The 20,190-nt window shown below is 37.2% G+C and overlaps 1 protein-coding gene across 1 annotated transcript; it reads right to left on the bottom strand.

The window, feature by feature from the left end:
• Positions 1 to 2,328: 2,328 nt before the first annotated feature.
• Positions 2,329 to 12,641, bottom strand: LIN7C (lin-7 homolog C, crumbs cell polarity complex component). Its single transcript, XM_040258918.1, has 5 exons — positions 12,564 to 12,641; positions 9,327 to 9,445; positions 9,006 to 9,077; positions 6,806 to 7,015; positions 2,329 to 6,034 (listed from the first exon to the last, which is right to left on the bottom strand). Exons 1-5 carry the CDS (start codon positions 12,598 to 12,600, stop codon positions 5,879 to 5,881), a joined length of 594 nt encoding a protein of 197 aa, XP_040114852.1. The 5' UTR covers positions 12,601 to 12,641; the 3' UTR covers positions 2,329 to 5,878.
• Between the last annotated feature and the right edge of the window lie 7,549 nt (positions 12,642 to 20,190).

Consider the following 20,190-nt stretch of genomic DNA (forward strand, 5'->3'; position numbering starts at 1 on the left):
AGTCTTACCCTTTCTTCACCAAAACCATTTCCACTGAGACCCTCGGACTGTACACAGGAGCCACATCCTGCTTCAGTACCCATTTTCAATAGCAACACCACCAGAACCTGGGTTCTTATGTATCTGCTTTCTAGGGCTGCCATAATCAAGTACCACATACTGGGTGGCTTAAAGAAATTTACTGTTTCAGTTTTGGAGGCTGGAGTCCCAGATCAAGGTATCCACAGACTTGGTTCCTTCTGAGGGCTCAGGGAGAGAATCTACTCATGCCTCTCCTTGTTTCTGTGGTTAGTTGTATTAATAGAGCTATCACCCCAATCTCTGCCTTCATCTTCCCATGTGTTCTCCCTGTGTGTGTCCAAATTCTTTCCTTATAAGGACACCAGCCATTCTGGAATTGGGCCCACCCCAATCATCACATTTTAATTTCTAAAGACCCTATCTCCAAATAAAATCACATTCTGAGGGGTTAAGGTGCCAACATATCTTTTGAGGGTAGGGAAAACAGACGATTCAATCCATAATATAACACAAAGTCAAAAGTTAGCATCTAAACTCTGGGTTCAATGTACATCAAGTAAGAGACACCAGATATATAAAAATTTTCCCAGGGCTATTTCATGCTTTCAGATTGCACTTCCTTGCCAAATAAAGGTTTGAGTTTTTGAGTTTTCATACTCCCTGATGAAATGCAGTAACTGTCAAATAAAAGGACCTCATGTGTCACCAAAGGCCAAAATTTTATAATCCAATTGTTTAGAACAATTCTGGAGAGACTTAAAATCCTTCCAAGCTTTCCTTCTTTTAAAAGGACCAAATCAGATCTTGACTGTTTCCAAAACACACTTTTCTATAGTTGATGAGAATCAGGAGAGCTTATACACAACTTTTTGGTGTGAAGTGCTTGTGCTTTTTAAAATATATTTAAATCAAAATAAAGTTGACAAATGGAATCTGTATGAATTTATTTTTTCTCTGTATATAAAGTAAGTCCAAAAGATTTTACCAGGTTTTTTGCCAACAAAGAAATAAATGTAAAAAAACTCTGGGCCACCACTTCATCATATTAAAAGAATAATCAGTGAACATAACAAAACCAGAATTTAAAGATTTCTAGAAAACAGTATTCTGGTCTACTGAAATTTTGAAGAAATCGAGGGCTAGCAATGTGTTTCACTGTACCCTTGGTTGCCTGTGTGTTTTTCTGCCTTTAAAAAGTTCACTACGGTGAATTATGCCTTGTGTTGTCTGAGGCCCATCCAGCAATCCATTATCTTCAGGTCATATCCTCCCTACAAACTGCTTTTCTGATTGAACAAATCTCTTACTGGGACTTATTTTCTTACAAGTTTCATTCTGAATGTGACCTCAACCCTATATCCCCCAAACTCCACTTTATTTGAGAATTCCGTGAGTTTCTTTGATCAGAGTGAAATCTGAAAATTCCTATAAATCTTTCTACTTTCAAGCAGAATTTAAAGGTTAGTTATCTGTCTTCCAGGCATCAATGGACTCCCCTGGTGGTCCAGTGATTAAGAATCCACACGCTAATGCAGGGCATACAGGTTTGATCCCTGGTCTAGGGTCCTGATTCCTGCTCTGATCAGGTCCTGGTCCTGATCCTTTGATCTCTGGTCCTACATGCCGAGGAGGAACTAAGCCCGTGCGCCACAACTACTGAGCCAGTGCTCTAGAGCCCACATTCCACAAGAGAAGCCACTGAAATGGGAAGCCTGCCCACTGCAACCAGGAGCAGTCCCTGCTCTTGGAAACTAGACAAAGCCTGCACACAGGCAATGAACACCTACAACAACCGAAAATAAAAAATAAGAACTTGCTAATTTTAATTATTTGGCCACAATGTCCCCCTTTAGCTAATAAGGCCCTAAAGCTAGCACACACAAAAGTAACAGCAAACGTAAGCAGCATTTACTATGCAGGCCATTTTCTAAGGGCTTTACAGATCACGGTATGACACTTACAGGCATCCTCACTACACACGACAGATGAAGGAACTAAGACACAGAGAGGTAACTTGCAGAAGGTTACAGTCGTGGTGAATCTACAATTTAAATCAGGGTTGTCAGGCTCTAGATTCTGTGCTCTCAATCACATGCCAGACAGCCTCTCTTAAAATAATACAACAGAATCTTTATTCTCTCCAGTTATATTTTATGAAAGGCAAAGCAAAATGTAGGAATCTGAAGTTTCGTTCCAGTAACCACCTGAGTATGCTTCTACCTCATTTAAATTATTGTATATATATGTTTCAGAAACACAATGATTGTGTAATTACATCAATTTTTTTTAATCCAAATAACAAAAATATAACTGATACAAATTTATTTTAGTAAGCCTTAGAATCAGAATGATAAATGGAGTCACCCACTGAAAAAGTGTTAAATCTATTTTGGCTACTATATTCCTTTACTTCAAACTTAAAGCATATTGTTTACTGATGCTTTTAAAAACTATACCCATATACAAATTAGTCTGGAACTTCTTGAAAATTAATGAACAAGCACTTTTCCACTATTTCATCATTATAGAACTATAACAACCTTTGAAGAAACACTATTAGTGACATTTTGGACAATAAAAAGTATAAAACCAGACTGTTAGCAAAGGAACAACAAAATATAAGTTAGAAAATTCATAAACATACATTTATTCAGGAAATACAATTACTAGAGGCCTTGATATTTCAATGCTCATTCCACATAATAAAATATTCACAACACATAGTCTTGTAAGTCTACACCAAGTCATGCTGACATTCTTTTCAGATAAGCCATAGCCATTTCTTTTATTAAATGCTATAATATCCACTTATATTGTAAAGAAAGTACTTGAGCCAAACTATTTAAGTACTTGAGCAAAGTAATTTTCAAAAATTTAGAAGAGGAAGACAACGATTAAAAAAAAGAAAACCATCTGAATTATCAAACCCCAAAGAATGAGGCCACTATAACCTAGTGTTATACTAATGGATAAAATGGCCATATTAAGACAATTCGTAATTATCAATGAAAATATTATTAAATATCATCTGCAATTTTTAAACATGCTTTCTCAAATAATAGACATTTTTGAAAGTTTTAAAGGCAAAGAGGGCAGAAAGGTGACAGACATTAAAAACTTACATTTAAGCTACTGGTAGATTTTTTAAAAAAGTTAAGTGGTAGTTACTTCCCCAATAAAGAATGCCAAGTACCTTTATTCCCAAAGAGATTACTAAGAAATATAACTGACCCTTACATTTGTAGCTATTTAGTAGTAGCTGTAAACTGAATTATTCTGATGTTTCCAAACAGAGTCCAGTGTAATTAGAGCATGTCATAAAGGGGGAAACAAGTGGTCCTCAACCCTACGTGTCCTTTAGAACCAGTTGGAAAGCTTCAAAAAAATAAGCATCTGGCCCGACCTCAGAGACGGCAATTTAGTTGGTATGGAGTAGGACTCAAGTGTCATTATTTTTTTTGAAGGCCTGCAGGGTGTTCTAATATGCAGCTAAGGTTGAGAATCAATGAGTCAACTCATTTTGAAATACCAAAAAACAAATGGAAACTGGGGAGGGAAGATAACATATTTATAATTTACAAATCAAATACCTATTATTTACTATGTCTTAGTTATGTTCATAAACCATACATTTATAAGATGAAAACTCCCCTCATTTCCTCACTATACTAAATCACTATCATACATCTTTGCCACTGAATGACTGCAGTTTTCTATGGTCATGATTTAAAATTCTTGGATACACTATGAAAACTGCATTAAAGAAAATAAACTACTGCTACTCATGCTCAACAGGAGCAAGCAAAACTACTGTATTTGGCTCTTTTAAGCTATCCATATTTTAAAAATTATAAATAAGTGCCAGCCCACACAAAGAACAGATTGTGGATTACTGTAGAAGAAACAAAAAATAGCTTACTCAACTTACTAAGTTTCAACACCAAAAAAGATTTAACTTGGCTGAAAGTTCTGAAACAGCTGAGATACTGAACCAGGAAGCTGTAATTTATAATGAAATGTTGACACACCCTTAAAAGCTACTGCAGCTGCAGCAATACTAAAATAAGATTTCTTCAGGGTTTATTTACCCTGTAATGCAAGAATACAAGCACAACAATAATATTACTGTTTTTATATGCACCAATACCTCTCTTTAATATATAAAGCTCTACAACAAATACCTCTAATAATTTTACATTTAAATTAAGTCCATAATTCTTCTACACTACTTTGGTCTCAACATTTTAAAAACATCAATTAATTTTGGAAATATACAATTCAACAACATGATCCTATCAATAACAAGCACGTTTTGTAGTGGACTAAAAACACATTCAACCATGCAATCCAGTGTTCAATACCTAAAAGATAAATAACAATGCTGATTGACTTTTATTCTGAAATCACTGAAAACTGGAATAATCTTTTTAGATTCACAGTGCTCACAAACATGCAGAAAAAGATACACATTTCTATTCTTCCTAAAGGAATGTCACAAAATGCCCACTCTTTACACAGCGTTGATAATTATTCTAAAGTCCTTATATATTTCAATCCATTATTTTCTTTCTAGCACCTGTCACTTAAAATTTGTAAAAGCCAGACAAGTGTTCCTGTAAGTTATGTCTAAATATGAACCTTAACTCAATTTCTGCCGTTAAAAAGACCTCAGTCACAGTCATCCACTAATAGCTGCCTTTCAGTAAAACAGTGACATCCAGTGGACAAATCAAAGTATCTCAGAATTCTCATTATATTTGAATCGTAAGAATCATGACTCTAAATCCAACAACTTTAATGTGAATGAGTGCTTACTCATTTTGACAAAGTGTATGCAGATTCTTATGAAATGCGTCACATTATAATTTCTATATATCTTAAACTTATCTTTTTCTTACTTAGTATCAATTCTTTAAATTGAGCTATAACTCTTGAGGCTGGTGAGGTTACAAGTATTATTTTTTCTCCTTTGCTATATCCCATCACAAACTAACTGGCTCATCTCTAGGAATGGAAGGATGAAAAATAAGATATATTTAAATAACAATAGCATTAAAAAAAATTTGCAAAAGAAACCTAAACCTTTTTTGCATTTGTAATTTATGATATAGTTGAATATAAACAGAAAGATGTAATCAGTAATGCAAACAATCAAATTACATTCTCTTGCCTCACTGCTCAAATATTATGAAAGAATACATATTTTAGCAATGATTGTATCAGTGTTTAAAAACTTTTATAAATCAGTACAAACAAATATTCATTATATATTATGTTTAAATAAAAGTAAAAAACTTCCACTGTGCTGAGTTATAATTTACCATTGATTATATTATGTGTGTTTCAAATACAAAATGCAGCAGTGATATTAACAATGAATTCATAGTGTAATGAACTGCTGAGACTATTATGTGTAATTTCTTGGAAAAGCATAAAGAAATGTTACAGGTTAAAGAAAAAAAAAGAATGGAGAACTGTTCTTTTTAAATAAGCAAATAAAGAAAACCTTTTTTCCTAAAAAAAGATTTAAGAATGTAAAAGTACATTTTAATATTAAAAAAGCATTTTTAAAAATCTATAACAACTTTATGACAAAATCTGCATTTGTTGAAAAAGGCCTGTAAAAACAGCAGGACAGAACTGCCCTCATTACCTTTTTACTTTTTCTTGTCAGAAAAAAGTGTATGCATCTCTGGAACCATAAATGATGTTAAAATAGGTATTTATAAAATGGAAAGGAGGATTTCACGGGAAGTTTGTTGTTGTTTTTACAATCATTGGCATTGTGGCCATCAGTAGGTCACAAGTAAAACTTCTCTAGCTAAAAGCAAAATGGAATATAAAGGTTTTAACTGCATTAGGTCTGTTGCCTGCGTTTTGCTGACCGCATTTTTTCAAAGCGTGACTCCATTTCTTCCAAGACCTTGGGTGTGTACCGCACTACTAATTTAACCTTTCCTTGCGCTGCTTTCAGCAGTTCTACAGCTTTTTCATGATGCTCTCCTTCAACACTCTACGAAAAAACAAACCACAGACAGAAACAAAATTAATATCTAGGTTTTGTAAATAACTCAAAATGAAAAATGTTTAAAACACATACAAGTAAAAAATGTTAATGTTATAGCATTTCAAACTATAAACCTATGAAATAATCCTTTGTCACTTTAATCAGTGTAAAATTGTCTGCTAAATCATATTCTGTCTGCAGTCCAGGAATTGGTTTTTAAATTCCAAATACCTAGTGTATCAATCTACATGCCCTATTATTTCACTAGGTCAGAAGTAAATCAAGCAATTGCTATTTGATAAAGTTAAACCAAGGAGAGGCTTTTGATTCAATGTACTGCCTTAACTACTAAAAAGCTTAATAACTTCATAAAAATCACACTAAGCACTGCTAATTTACATTGGAAAGAAGCAAAACACATACAAAGTGCTTCAAAAAGTATCACTCCACTAAAGAGCAGTGCCTAAGAGTCTTCCAAGGGATTTCTAACCTACAAAGCTGCTTGGTCTTTCCCTGCATCTTCTGTTTCTGACTTTCCTGGTGGCTCACACGGTAAAGACTCTGCCTGCAACGCAGGAGACCTGGGTTCGATCTCTGGGTTGGGAAGATCCCCTGGAGGAGGGCATGGCCACCCACTCCAGTATTATTGCCTGGAGAATCCCCATGGACAGAGGAGCGTGGCAGGCTACAGTCCATGGGGTCACAGAGTCGGCACGACTGTTTCTATAACTCAAATACACCCCCAAGTGGTCAAGCAGAAATAAAATGCATCCCTACCACTCCATTAACAGAAAGGAGCTGATCTCCTCGCTTGAGGCCCCCATGTCTATCAGCAATTCCACCTGGAATTATTCGAGAGATGTAGATTGGAGAGTTTTGTTCTTTGCCTCCCATAATATTGAACCCAAGGCCTTCTTCTGTTTTTGGTAGCTCTACAACTCGAGGATGAGAATGCCCTTCGCTGGCAGCAAATGCAGCAACAGTAGCCTGAAAGAAAATTTTATACATATTTAAAAAAAATAGGACCTTTGCTTACTTCACTCTTTTGTCCCTTTCTAAAAACCACTTTTTCTTCTTTCTTCTTTTAAATTATGAGGGTACGGTAACACATTTACAGCAGATTTGAAAAATACAGAACCAAGTTACATATAGTCCCACTACATTTTTTTTAAGTAGATTTTTAGTTGGAGTTTCAATATCAAACTCTCAAAAATTAATACGATAGAAAAGTAGGAGATAGTAGACCTGAAAAGCACTATGAATGGATTCAACATAAGATTTATACAATTTTCACACAATTGCATAATACAAATTCTATTCAAGTTCCCATAGACTACAAACCAGTAGACAACTGAAACATATCCAGGGACATAAAATAGAAAAATTTCATGGTCTAAAGGTACTGAAATCATAAGAGTGTGTTCTCTTATCACTGTGGAATCACAGTGATACTGATAATTAGAAATCAGTATCAAATTAAAAACCACTTTTGAAGTATTTTTGATGTCTGAATGTGTATAAATTCACTGACAGTGAAGGTAAGCTAAGTAGATGGTGTTTTTAAGAGGACGACTGGAAAGCTTACTCTGGGATTACGCAGAAAGTGCTGAGGTAATTCAGGTCACTCCTGGTCCTTCCTGTGCCCAGAACTTCTGTGCAGTGCTTGGCAAGCAGGCCTTGCCAGGAAGATGAACACTGTGCACACTAACAAGGAGAAGCCCCTCTCCTCACATGCCACCAACTGTGGGGCATTTGGGGTGGCACAACCCATGTGTGTAACCTAAACGTAGGCAGGTGTCCTTTTATGCAGTCATTCTGGCTGCTGTACTATTTGCACTGTATATTAACCCATACAGAGCCCCATCTTTCAAGTTTAGACTAATTCAGAGGAATTCTAACACAAAGTTGAGAACTCGGGTTTCATTTTGCTTTTAAATGTAATTAAGTAATCTGGTACTATTTTTTTGTGTATTAGATCAGGGTATATGAGAAACATGGGAAGAAAGAGAGAAAATCAAGATTTGCTGAATACTCTAAGCTCTTAAAGAGGCTTCATTTTAGAGATAATGGAACTAAGGCTCAGAAATTCAGGAGGCTGTGAAAGTCAGGAATTAAACCCAAGTTTTAATTGTTTTTTCCCACTCTGTCAAACAATACCCACAAGACTCAACAGAGAATCCAATATTGCCTTTTCTGAACCAGTTAACTATTAATGAATAATTACCTGCTAAGGACTAGTTTCAGTATAAGTCACCTACTACTGACAGTAACTTATTCTAACCCACATATGATGAGATGGCTAGACAGCATCATCGCTTCAAAGGACATGAATCTGAATAATCTCCAGAAGATAAAGGAGGACAGAGAAGCCTGGTATGCTGTAGTCCCTGGGGTTGTAAAGAGTCAGACACAACTTAGTGACTGAACCACTACCACCACATATGATGGACAGAGATCAATGCTTGAATTATTTGAGGAAAACACTGGTACAGAAAAACACATAAAAGCTGCCACTTGTAGCTCTGAGGAGGTAACCTCCTATTTGCAGAGTTAAGGTTAAGGAAAAAGTGAATGGCAACATAGGGGAGTACCTCAGATCTACCATTTACTATTTGTGTGATCTGAAGCAAGTAATCTAATTTGATGCTTCCTCACCAATAAAATGAGACTAATAATCCATACCTCAGAATTTTGATGAATATCTACATAATGATACATATATTACCTACAGCAACCACATATTATAGATATGTATTATTTGTGTACAAATATATTTTAATATATCATCTAGACTGCATAAAATATGTTTGTAAAGCCAATTAAAAAGTCGTACTTTTCGGTAATCGAGTTTAGTATAACTTGAAAGGTACTTTTTGTTAGTTTTTAACATAAGCCTATTATGAAACTAATAACTTCACATTTTAAACCTCTAACTTGTGATGAATCCTCTCACTTTCAGTAAGTGAAAAAAATGTACCTTTGCAGTTGCATTAGCTCTCACTTCAGGACTGCTACTGATGTCCACAGTCTCGTAGACATGTTCATATACCTGCAAAACCCAAAGTTATCACTGTGATTTTAAATCTCAAAATATAACATGCTTGAGTTCTTTTTAAAGTTAACAAATGTGTCAAAATTTCAGAAAAAGTTATGTATCTTTGTACCATGTTTTCTGTTACAGATTCCAAAAATGAGAGGGGTGGGTTCTAAAATTAAGAAACTACAAACCCAAATTTCAGAATGTTATCTTACCCTAAATAACGCAAGTTTATAGTCAATTTTAATCCCATTTACTTACCTCTCTTACAGCATTGCAGAATTCACTCTGAAGGACTCTTTGTAGAGCCTGAAGTTTCTGTGGTGGTACCTCTCCACTTCTTTGCAGTTTTTCCAACAATTCAATTGCTCTACAAATATCTAGAGTTAAACAAACACACACTGATAGATAATTTTCTCTAAATGCCTCTGTAACAGTGCAGCATTTAGGATTTCTTCCTCAATGGCTAACAAGAAATATATAGAACACAGAGGAAAAAAAGCCTAAGAGTATGAACTCATATGTGGGGGGGTTCATGTATGGAGGGTGGGAATGTAAAGACTGAGAAGAATGTTAAATTTTACAGCAGATTAGGAAGAAAAACTGATGTTAAACATGCATAAAATCTGAAAAACCGTATCTTTAAGAGACATAGGAAAACAAATATAAAGTCCTAAACATCACAAGAAAGAACTGGAGCTCAAATGTCACAGACACATGAACATTGAAGTACTTCAGAAAAGCTGACAGTATTATCAGAAGCTACTTAGTCAATAAAAATTCACCTACCATCAGTAGTAACCAAAGTGCTGAGCAGTATAAAACGCCGTGTGCTAATGAAGTCACTATTTTCCAAAAGAAAACTTAATATATATGTACACACAAAAACTTCAATAACATGTGCAGTTAGTTACTGGCAGGAACACAATTTAAAACAACGATGCCAATGAGTAAAATTAACTGGTCTGCTTTCAACTTAGGATCATCACACAGTGTTTTAATTAGGACAAGCTCAGTCAAATACATGTTTACAAAACACAAAGCAATTAGTTTGTGAGTATGGTATCAGTAACAGCTGGGTGATCTTGGGCAAGTAACTTAAACTCCCTGTGTCTGTTTTCCACTATAAAATAGAAATAACAGTATATCTCCTTTATAAGAATTACATGACCAATGAAACAAAAAAACATGATAAGGGCCTGGCATGTGGCAAGCGTAAATGTTATGTCACATTAGCACCAATTAATAAGAAACATTAAGATGTTCTACACTTTTATTGAAATATATTAAGCCTGTTAGGCAGTTCTCATTGGGAAGTGTCAGGAAAAGTGTTTTACAAATTAAGAAACTTTTACAAGATTCAGTCATGTTTCATACTATTTTTCCCGATTTTTTTTTTTAACAGTTTTTGTACCACAGGGGGCTAGAGTACTTATTATTCTAAAGTTCCTTCCCTCCTTTTGTCTTAAGTGGAAGAAATTCCAAATTTTCTATTATACTAAAGGATTGGAACTTTTCTCTTTATAGAATCAGTATGGCTGTCTTTGTTTGCAACTGGAAAATTGAAAATAAATGCAGTGAAGAAAGAAGTACATTTTTCAATGTCAGGTAATAGAAGCTTAAACCGATGTTAATCCAATGCAGGGGGGCAGACTTTCCCCATTCTCATCTCCCACCATCAGAATAGCTGGTAAATCGGGAATGCTGGTTCATCAAATATTCTGACCTACAAAATTGTAATATACAAGCTATATGAAAATTTCCAACAAAAAATTGAAAAAGTAAAATATTCTTTACTGAACCTAAACTGTACCCAGTATGTTCTCAAATGTGTTCCACTAAATCTTGTTTGAATGTCTTTGAAGGCATTCAGGATCTTGATCATATGAACTAATTTTATACTATAGGAATGCTGGGAGAGTTTCTTAATAGAATCTGTTAAACAGAATGCTAAGTAAGAATCAGAGTGGATGTAATCTTTCTTATCCTGCTAAATGGCATCCACTAATAGCTTATCCTCAGGTTCTGAGCACTCTTACTGCAGAACTGAAATGAACTCTGAAACAGGAAAAAAACAAAAAGCCACGACTACCAAAACTAAATGCCAGAGGTGAAGCTTCACATTTTGTACTGCACTTAACAATACAAAAGACTGCCAACATGTTAGAATTCCACAACCAGTTTTCAAAGAAAAACACCTACTCCAGTTAACACCAAACAAATCTGTTCCCGTCTACAAAGCACAGTGTCACTGTGCTTGGAAGAACATGTCACAGGCTTAGGCCTAACTTAGCAAATCTTCCCAGAGTAAGCTGCTACTCCGTCAAAATGATACTTTAATTAATGGTCTGGTGGGCCAGAGGAAAACATTACTTGTAAAGAGACTCACAAATAGTGAATACCACAAGGAATAAATGTTAAATGTGCATGGGTCTGTGTAAAGATATGAGGAAAGACTCCAAAATTCAATTCTAAAAATGTATCCCTTTTTAGAGCAGAAGCTACTTAAATAGTCAGACTGTAAATGCAAATGTTAATATTTAAATATACTGTCAATCTCCATCTTATTCTTTGTTTACTACTAGTACTCGAAACGTCTAGTTTTACTTTTTGACTCTTACTGATGACTTCTAACACAGGTGTGTCAAAAGTATACTTGAAATTATATGAAATAAAGAATTTGGGGAATAGTGGAATGCTAAAAAACTGCAACAGTACGTTTTTAGGCTCACAGTCTTTTACTTCACTGGCTTTTCGGTTTTTAATTACTTAGCAGAACAGGTTTTATTTTCCTTGACAGCCTGCTCTAAAAAGCAAGCAATCAACCAGTTAGCAATCGTAGGATTTGTAATGAAGAATACTGCTGCACTTTAAAGTAATTTACAATCACTATTCCTTCCAGTTATGCAACCTTCTTTCCAGAACCACAGCAGCATTGTTTATAAAGCACCTTCTCCGTACCCGGGAGGGACACCATAAGCAGGAAATATCCCCAATACGTATACAAGCGAGGTTGTGGTGGAAGCAATGATGGCATTTGTGCATAAATGAGAGGGGGTTTGGTGGGAACGCGCTGCGTGGCCCGGCTGGGTGAGTGAAGGCGGGAACACTGTGTATGAACGCGTCAATACGGGCAGGGCGTGTAGTCTGTCCGAACTGGGCGTGGGATATTTGCTCAGCTTGACACGTCTCTGAACGCAAAGTAGGCCGTGCCCACCCAGGGAGAGCGTGTACAGCGTGTGTCTGCGAATGCAGACAAGTGGTGGTGAACTATGCTGTGCTCCGGGATAGTCCATGTGAACATAGAAGGGGTCTCAGGATCAGTCAAGAGCGTCAAGCCCCCTCCCCGGGCCCGGCGCATCGACATCGGTGGCCACAGGCGCCAGCGCGAGGGAAAGCCTGGTTCGGGGTCTCGGAGCTTGGCCCACTCGCCCCTTTGGACGACAAGGCACTCCCCTACCTCCCGCCCACGTCAGTCCCAGGCTCGGCCCCACTCACCTCTCTCCAGTCGCACGGGTTCCCCCAGGGCCGCCATCTTCTCCCTCTGCCTGCAGACCCACAGGAAGTGACGACAGAGGGGCTGCGGTGGAGGGGCGGGGCCTAGCGGAGCCGGGAGCAGGTATCGCGAGAGCGGGAGAGGTGGCTCTGGGCCTCGTCGAGTCTTCCCGAGGTAGAGTGTGTGGGTAGTGGGCTTCCGAGGCCAGTCTTGTGCTGCACTTAAGCAGTCTTAAGATTTTGAAATCCCTCGGCCAAGTATAGTTGAAAAGAGTCCCTTTCCCGACTCTTGCCCCATTCCTGGGGATTCGAGCCATATTCTTTTCCCTTGGAGCCCTTGGTTTCACAAGGTAGAGTTTGGACTCTAGTTCCAGCTTGACTGTTTGGGGCTCTATGAACTTGGAGTGCTCACATCGTTTTTTTGGCCTCAGTTTATCCATCTGTCCTACATAGAAGTTCTGTGTCTGAGTTCTTAACATTCTTAAGCAATGAAATTGGGTGGTGGTTAGTTGCTCACTCCTGTTCAACTGTTTGCAGTTCCATGGACCACCAGGCTCCTCTGTCTATGGGTTTCCAGTCAAGAATACTGGAGTGGGTTGCCATTTCTTTCTCCAGGGGATCTCCTCGACCCAGGGATGGAACCTGCAGCTTCCTGCATTGGCAGTTGCATTCTTTACCACTGAGTCACCAGGGAAGCCCCTAAAATGATGTATTAGGAATCAAGTAATATTTTTAATACATTATAGATTCTTAGGGCCACTTTTGAAATTTTCTTGAACCAAGAAAGCTTTAGTCCTTAAGTGAAATATTAATTTGCCCAGTATTTAGAGTCCAGTAACATTTATTCAAGTGCTAGTCTATGCTGATAATCAGTTGGGTGCTTTCACAAACGGCTTTTCAACAGTTCATGACAGGATTGTTTTAACAACTTCCTAGTTGCCCCCATCCACTGTTTCCATTCAACATAATATTTTCTTCTAGTCCATCATGAATGCCACCATCACACTTTTTGTTTTCCCCTTGAAAATTTTCAGTGGCTTCTACCTTTGTTTCCTGTTTCTAAAGTTGTGTGTGTGCTCATTCATGTCCAACTCTTTTTGGGCCCATGGACTGTAGCCTGCCAGGCTTCTCTGTCCATGGAATTTTCCAGGCAAGAATACTGGGACAAGTTGCCATTTCCTACTCCAGGGATCCTTGGGACCCAGTAATCAAACCCATGTGTCTTGTGTCTCTTGCATTGGCATGCAGATTCTTTACTACTGCACTGCTTGGGAAGCCCAAAGCTTTGTGTACTATGAGCCTAACTCATCTGTCTAACCTAATTTCTCTTTATCCCTCAAATGGAGTAGACACTCCAGTAGAGGAGGAATATTCAAAACCATGTTTCTTCTTGTTTCCAAGTCTTCATTTGTGTTTTCTTAGGTGGATCGCCCTTCCCCATCTCCTCTGGCTCTCTAGGCTATCTATATACATCCTCAGACTGAACCCATCCTCCAGGGCTGTGAAGACATATCACTTCTACTAAGCTTCCCTTTTCCATCCTCTTCTCCTTACTGGTCCCTAATGGCCCTTATAGCCTGCAAAAGCATTCACGTATTTATTTTTTATTTATTATTATTATTTGTCACATATGTTCAACAAATGTTTATTAAATGCTTAATGTCTATCAGACACCTTGCTAGGCACTAAGAATGCTATGTGGAGAAAGACAAGTACAGACATTCAAAGATTTTCTTTGCTTCCAACCTCCAACTCCTCTCTTTTGATAACTCTATTTACATGTATATTCCCATGCCTGACATTGTTTACAGCTCACAGAGACATTACTTTGCCGACTAAGGTCCATCTAGTCTAGGCTATGGTTTTTCCAGTGGTCATGTATGGATGTAAGAGTTGGACTTTGAAGAAGTCTGAGCGCCGAAGAATTGATGCTTTTTGAACTGTGGTGTTGGAGAAGACTCTTGAGAGTCCCTTGAACTGCAAGGAGATCCAACCAGTCCATTCTAAAGGAGATCAACCCGGGGATTTCTTTGGAAGGAAAGATGCTAAAGCTGAAACTCCAGTACTTTGGCCACCTTATGCCAAAAGTTGACTCATTGGAGAAGACTTTGATGCTGGGAGGGATTGGGGGCAGGAGGAGAAGGGGACGACAGAGGATGAGATGGCTGGATGGCATCACGGACTCGATGGACGTGAGTCTGAGTGAACTCCAGGAGATGGTGATGGACAGGGAGGCCTGGCGTGCTGCGATTCATGGGGTCGCAAAGAGTCGGACACGACTGAGTGACTGAACTGAACTGAACTGAATACTTTGTTCATTTCAGCTTTTCAGGGATTCTGTTTCCTTTTTTCAACATAAAATATTCTCTTAATCCCATCTAGCTCATTTTTCATCTCAGATATTTGTCTTTTTTATCTTCAGCAGTTTGATTTAGGGTTTTTTTTTGTGTGTGTGTGTGTTTGCATTTTCCATGTACTCACTTAACATGCTCAATATTTCCTCTAGCTTCTTGAACATATAGAGTAAAATTATAAAGACAGTTTTAATGTCTTTGTCTACTAAGTCTGTCATCTGTGCTATTTCTGTTGATTTTTCTATTAATTATGGCTTATGCATGCATACTAAGTTGCTTCAGTTGTGTCCAGCTCTTCATGGTCCTGTCGACCACAGCCTTCTGTCCATGGGATTCTCCAGACAAGAATACTGGAGTGGGTTGCCATGCCCTCCTCCAGGGATCTTCCTGACTCAGGGATTGAACCCTCATCTGTTGCATCTCCTGCATTGGCAGGCAGATTCTTTTTCCACTAGCCAAACCTAGGAAGCCCATAATTTCTTGCCTCTTGCACGATTGGTAACTCACTAAATAAGTAAAGCTAATCACTGTGAAATTTACATTTGGAGGAGCTAGATATTTTTATATTTGTATAAATATCCTTTGAGATTTGTTTTGAAATGTAGATGGGACACTTAAAAATAATTTTGTTTTTTGAGGCTTAATTTTAAGCTTTGTTGAATGGAACCAGTTCAGTCTTTTGTGAAGGGCTAATTGTATTCCCTTATACCCTTCTAAGGTATAAGGGAAGGGTAATCTAATAAATACCCTTCTAAGTTCTTTACCTCATGCCACATGAATTATAAGGTTCTACTCTGATTGGCAGGGGTTTTCCAGGTGGCATTAGTGGTAAAGAATCTGCCTGCCAATGCAGGAGACGCAAGAGATGCAGGTTCAGTCCAGTCCCTCTGTATGGAAGATCCTCTGCAGAAGGAAATGGCAACCTGTTCCAGTATTCTTGCCTGGAAAATCTCATGGACAGAGGAGCCTGGCAGGCTACAGTCCATGGGGTCACAAAGAGTTGGGCATGACTGAGCATGTGCGCACACACACACATACACACATACAGATACACACACACTGATTAGCAGGAATAGGAACTAGTCTCAAGAACTGGAATTGTGGATTGTTTGCTTTGTTCCTTTCAAATGGTTCCCTACCCTTGGTAATTTCTTAATACATATAATCATCATAAAATTTCTGAATTTCAGGGATAAGTAGAAGAGCCTCAAAGTTTTCAGAGAGAATGAAAAGAGTAAAAAGTCATGTTCTAAAGAATTGGGACTCAGAACACTACAGATTGCTAATTATTTGAAGCATAGGTAAGGAAGAAAAAGCATTAGGAGCTACTTCTGAGTGGAGAAACTATGATTGAAATTAATTAACAGATTTATATTCCACACACAAAGTAAATGAAAGGATCAGTTAATACGTGAGGCCAGTTCTCCTAAAATATCCTTCCCTAATTCATATATGTTTGACATTTAGAGTTAGGAGAGGCCTAGAGAGTTCCAACTCCTTCACTTTACCGAAGAGAATACTGATCACTGTTCTGCATCTCAAAGGAGGCAGAGGTGCTTTTGTTCTTATGGTTCTGCTAGATTATTAAATCAGCCAGCTTCCTAATCAAGAATTACTGTTCCTGTGGAAGCACTCTTCATCACCTGTTGCTTGCTCACATTACTTCCTGTCTCATAGATGAAGAGGAACACTCAAATTAGAATAGGAAGTCTGAGTCTAGACAAATCCCAGTGAAAGCTAAATTATGCAAATATCATGTTTGTATAAGACATGAAAATCCTAAGTAGGTTGTAGATATAAGAACTTTCTTAGGAACAATGTACTAAGACAGCATCAATTAAGAGAAAACTGGAGTGGGTGGGAACATTGGGGATGGGAGGCTATCTGGGGAACCTAGGAAAGTAGAAAGTAGTATGAGGAAGTCAGACACTCCCAGTGGAAGGTTTTACTATTTCATTGCCTGTTGAATTGTATACAAATAGGCACTACTATATAGAATACGTATTTAAAAGAGTTACATCTTATTACAGAATACAACATTACTCTTACATAAAAGGACCTACTTAGGCTTCTATAGGTACAATTAAAGTCTCAGTTTTCTTTATTTTTCCAACTGAGTTTCTATAATACACACTTCAGAAAAGTAAAATTTTAGACAAATGGCTTTCTTTATTTGAAGTGAATGTGAAGTGTCATATGTGAAATAGCTTGCAGTTTAAATAAACAATATATGAAAACACTTGGTCTAATCAATTAAACACCACACCACAATATGGGGAAATCTCTTCAAGAATACCTTTAGAAGGGAATTTTTCTTGGTCACAGATCTTAGCTCAGAACACAAAAACCCCATCTCAGAGTACCAGAAATCTAAGGTAAACCCTACTTGTTATTAGAATGAGTTGCAGATTATATTAAAGTGTACGGGTTTACTTTTTTTAATGTCAGTTGTTTCATCATCACTCTACAGTACATGTAAAGGCACAGATTGATGCATTTTTCTGGCATCTTCCTGACGCACCCTTGCCCTAAATAAATCTGTTTGCCAGGATCTTGTCGCTTAAATTAGCCATCTCACTCTTGGTCCTGCCAACACAGGCAATTGTGCCAATGTTCTCAGCATTTACTGGCACATGAGCTGTTGCCTTTTCTTTGGCGTTCTATGTGTACCTAAGGCCATCATCCTCCCTTCACAAGACAGCAGTCTGGCTTATGTGTCACTGAGACAGACTTCAGAATTGTGTGGACTCACTCTGGCTCTCTCCAGGGTATGCATCCTGCACGATGTATTTTCAGGCACACAATATATTGTTCAGAATTTGTCGTGCACATACTTGCAGATTGGCAGAGCCACCTGCCAAGGATAAGAACCTTTTAAGTTGTTGTCAAACGTCATAAAATGTGTTCCATGATTAATTTTGTGGGCACAGATCGGTTTTTGCATAGAGTCCAAAATTTGGGATATGTCACAGTGACTAAATGGCACCGGCATGCTGAATGAATTTGGAATTTGTTTTCTCAAGTGTGGGAGCAAGCGCACAGATGGGCTTAGATCCAGTGGTGCTGCTTGGAATTCTCGTTATAGCAATGATGTCACTTGTCACGTGGACTGGCTGATAATGCTGCCAAATTATGGACAAAGAACGGCAAATAACAAGTACAGAGGCCAGGGGAGAGGATTTATGGTAGCACAGGAAGCTCTCACTATTAGCTGACCTCTGCTCAAATGACATAAACATTGTGTCAGGGCTGCCAAGAATAAACTCTAGAAATACAAGCTGCGAAGGAAAATTCCAACTAAAAGGGCTTTGTAAGAAGGTCCTATATAACCTAAATCTTCACTTCACAGATAAGATCAGTGAAAACAAACATGCCCTTACTTTTTTGATCAGTCTCTGAAAACAAATCACTGAGCTGCAAGCAAACTCAAAACCAAACCAAAACCAAGACGTTTTGCTTTATAAGAAAAGCTTTGTGGACACAAAGAGTCAGCAACTCTACTGGGAGATGGAAAAACAAAAATTTATGTTGGCAAAGAAATACCAAGTTAGCACATCAGAATTATCTGCAGGGCTTTGAAAAAAGTACATCTGTTGTGTAGCTAAAGCAGTACTTAGAGGGAAATTTATAGCTATAAAAGCTTATGTTAAAAATGAAGAAGAGCTGAAATAAAAAACCTAACCTTTTCTCTTAAGAGGTTCAAAAATGAAGAGCAAACTAAATCCAAAATAAGTAGAAGGAAAGAAAAATAAATATTAGAGAATTAAAAATATATATATATACACATGTGTTCATGTATATATGTGTATATATTTGTGTGTATATATATATACATGCAAAAAATAAATGAAATTAAAATTTGGCTCCTTGCAAAGATCAAGAATGTTGACAGACCGTTAGGTAGACTGATCAGGAAAAAATGAGAAGATTTAAATTATTAAAATCAAGAATAAAAGAGGGAACATTACCATCAACCTTATACAAGAGTAAAGAGAATACTATGAACAACTATTCATATACATATTTACTTACTATATATTATATATAAATAATATCTTTATTCATGCCATCTAATTTAGCTAATTTATGATATGTGTAACAGTGTGGATGAATATGTGTATGTGTATATATATATATTTTTTTTTCAATGCCAGAGGCCTATCACATAAATTTTGATTCAGAAAGTCTCAAGTACAAAAGGAACATTTGTATTTGGTGGTTTTTGTAATGTGTTCTCTTTTCTGAGAACAACTGAACTAATGCATAGTAGTTATTCAAAAGTATTGTTGAATTACAATTGAATGTGTATTAGTTAATATAGGGGCAGCTGCATATAAACACAAAACTTCAAAATAGCTGTGCATTTAAAGTAAGTAAAAGAAATCCAGAAATATGTAATTTGGGGCAAGTATTTTATTTTGAATGACAAAGGGCCCAGTTAAAAATCTCAACTTTGTCCCCCTGGGAAAAAGAGGAAAAAGAATGCTGGGATAAGCCTCTAGAACAAAGGTCTCCAATCATTTCGGCACCAGGACAAGTTTTGTGGAAGAAGATTTTTCCACAGACTGAGGGGTGGGGAGTGGTTTTGAGATGATTCAAGGGCATTACATTTATTGTGCAGTCTATATTATTGTTACATCAGCTCCACCTCTAATTATCAGGCATTAGATCCAGAGGTTGGGGACCCCTGGGCCTGAAAACTTGCCAAACCATACCACAACTTTCAAAACTTAACTTTAAACTTAGTTCCTGGAGTATTCTAGGTTGATAGGTTGTTTTTTCCCCATTAGAAAATTTATAATTAATTCAATTTATTGATTAATTCAAAAGAATTTACTCAGCAAGTGCTATGAGAAAAAAGTCCAGATGTGCTCCGACCCTCAAGGAACTCTCAAGCAATTTGGACAATGAAATCTACACAAACTAAACAATCCAGAAATGCTTTCTACCAGCATTTACTGAAGCACTATGTTTTACGATTTGGCCCACTACTTTATATTTACATTTAAGCTTTGAAAAAATCATTTAGTCAGCAAACTGACTTAAACTAAAATTTTCATTGAAATGAACCACATTACTATGTTAGCGAAAACTGAGTCTGAAAATTAACATTTATTCAATCACAAACCATTCCAAAATGTGAAGACACAAAAACAAACAAACAAAAAAAACAAACCCCAAACTCTCCAGAATCCATTGTTTGTAAAACTTCTTATAACTTGTTAGGTATGGACAGAACTTTGCAAAACAGCATGAGAATAATTAGCTTCTCATCT

The sequence above is a fragment of the Oryx dammah genome, unplaced genomic scaffold (assembly GCF_014754425.2).
Source record: "Oryx dammah isolate SB20612 unplaced genomic scaffold, SCBI_Odam_1.1 HiC_scaffold_17, whole genome shotgun sequence".
NCBI classification, from domain to species: Eukaryota; Metazoa; Chordata; class Mammalia; order Artiodactyla; family Bovidae; genus Oryx; species Oryx dammah.

Coding starts and splice junctions, on each gene's coding strand:
- LIN7C (XM_040258918.1), bottom strand. CDS start 12,600: ATGGCGGCCCTGGGGGAACCCGTGCGACTGGAGAGAG. Junction 9,078..9,326: donor TCTGCAATGCTGTAAGAGAG/GTAAGTAAATGG, acceptor TGGGTTTTGCAG/GTATATGAACATGTCTACGA. Junction 6,035..6,805: donor TCCTTTCTGTTAATGGAGTG/GTAGGGATGCAT, acceptor GTTTTTTCGTAG/AGTGTTGAAGGAGAGCATCA.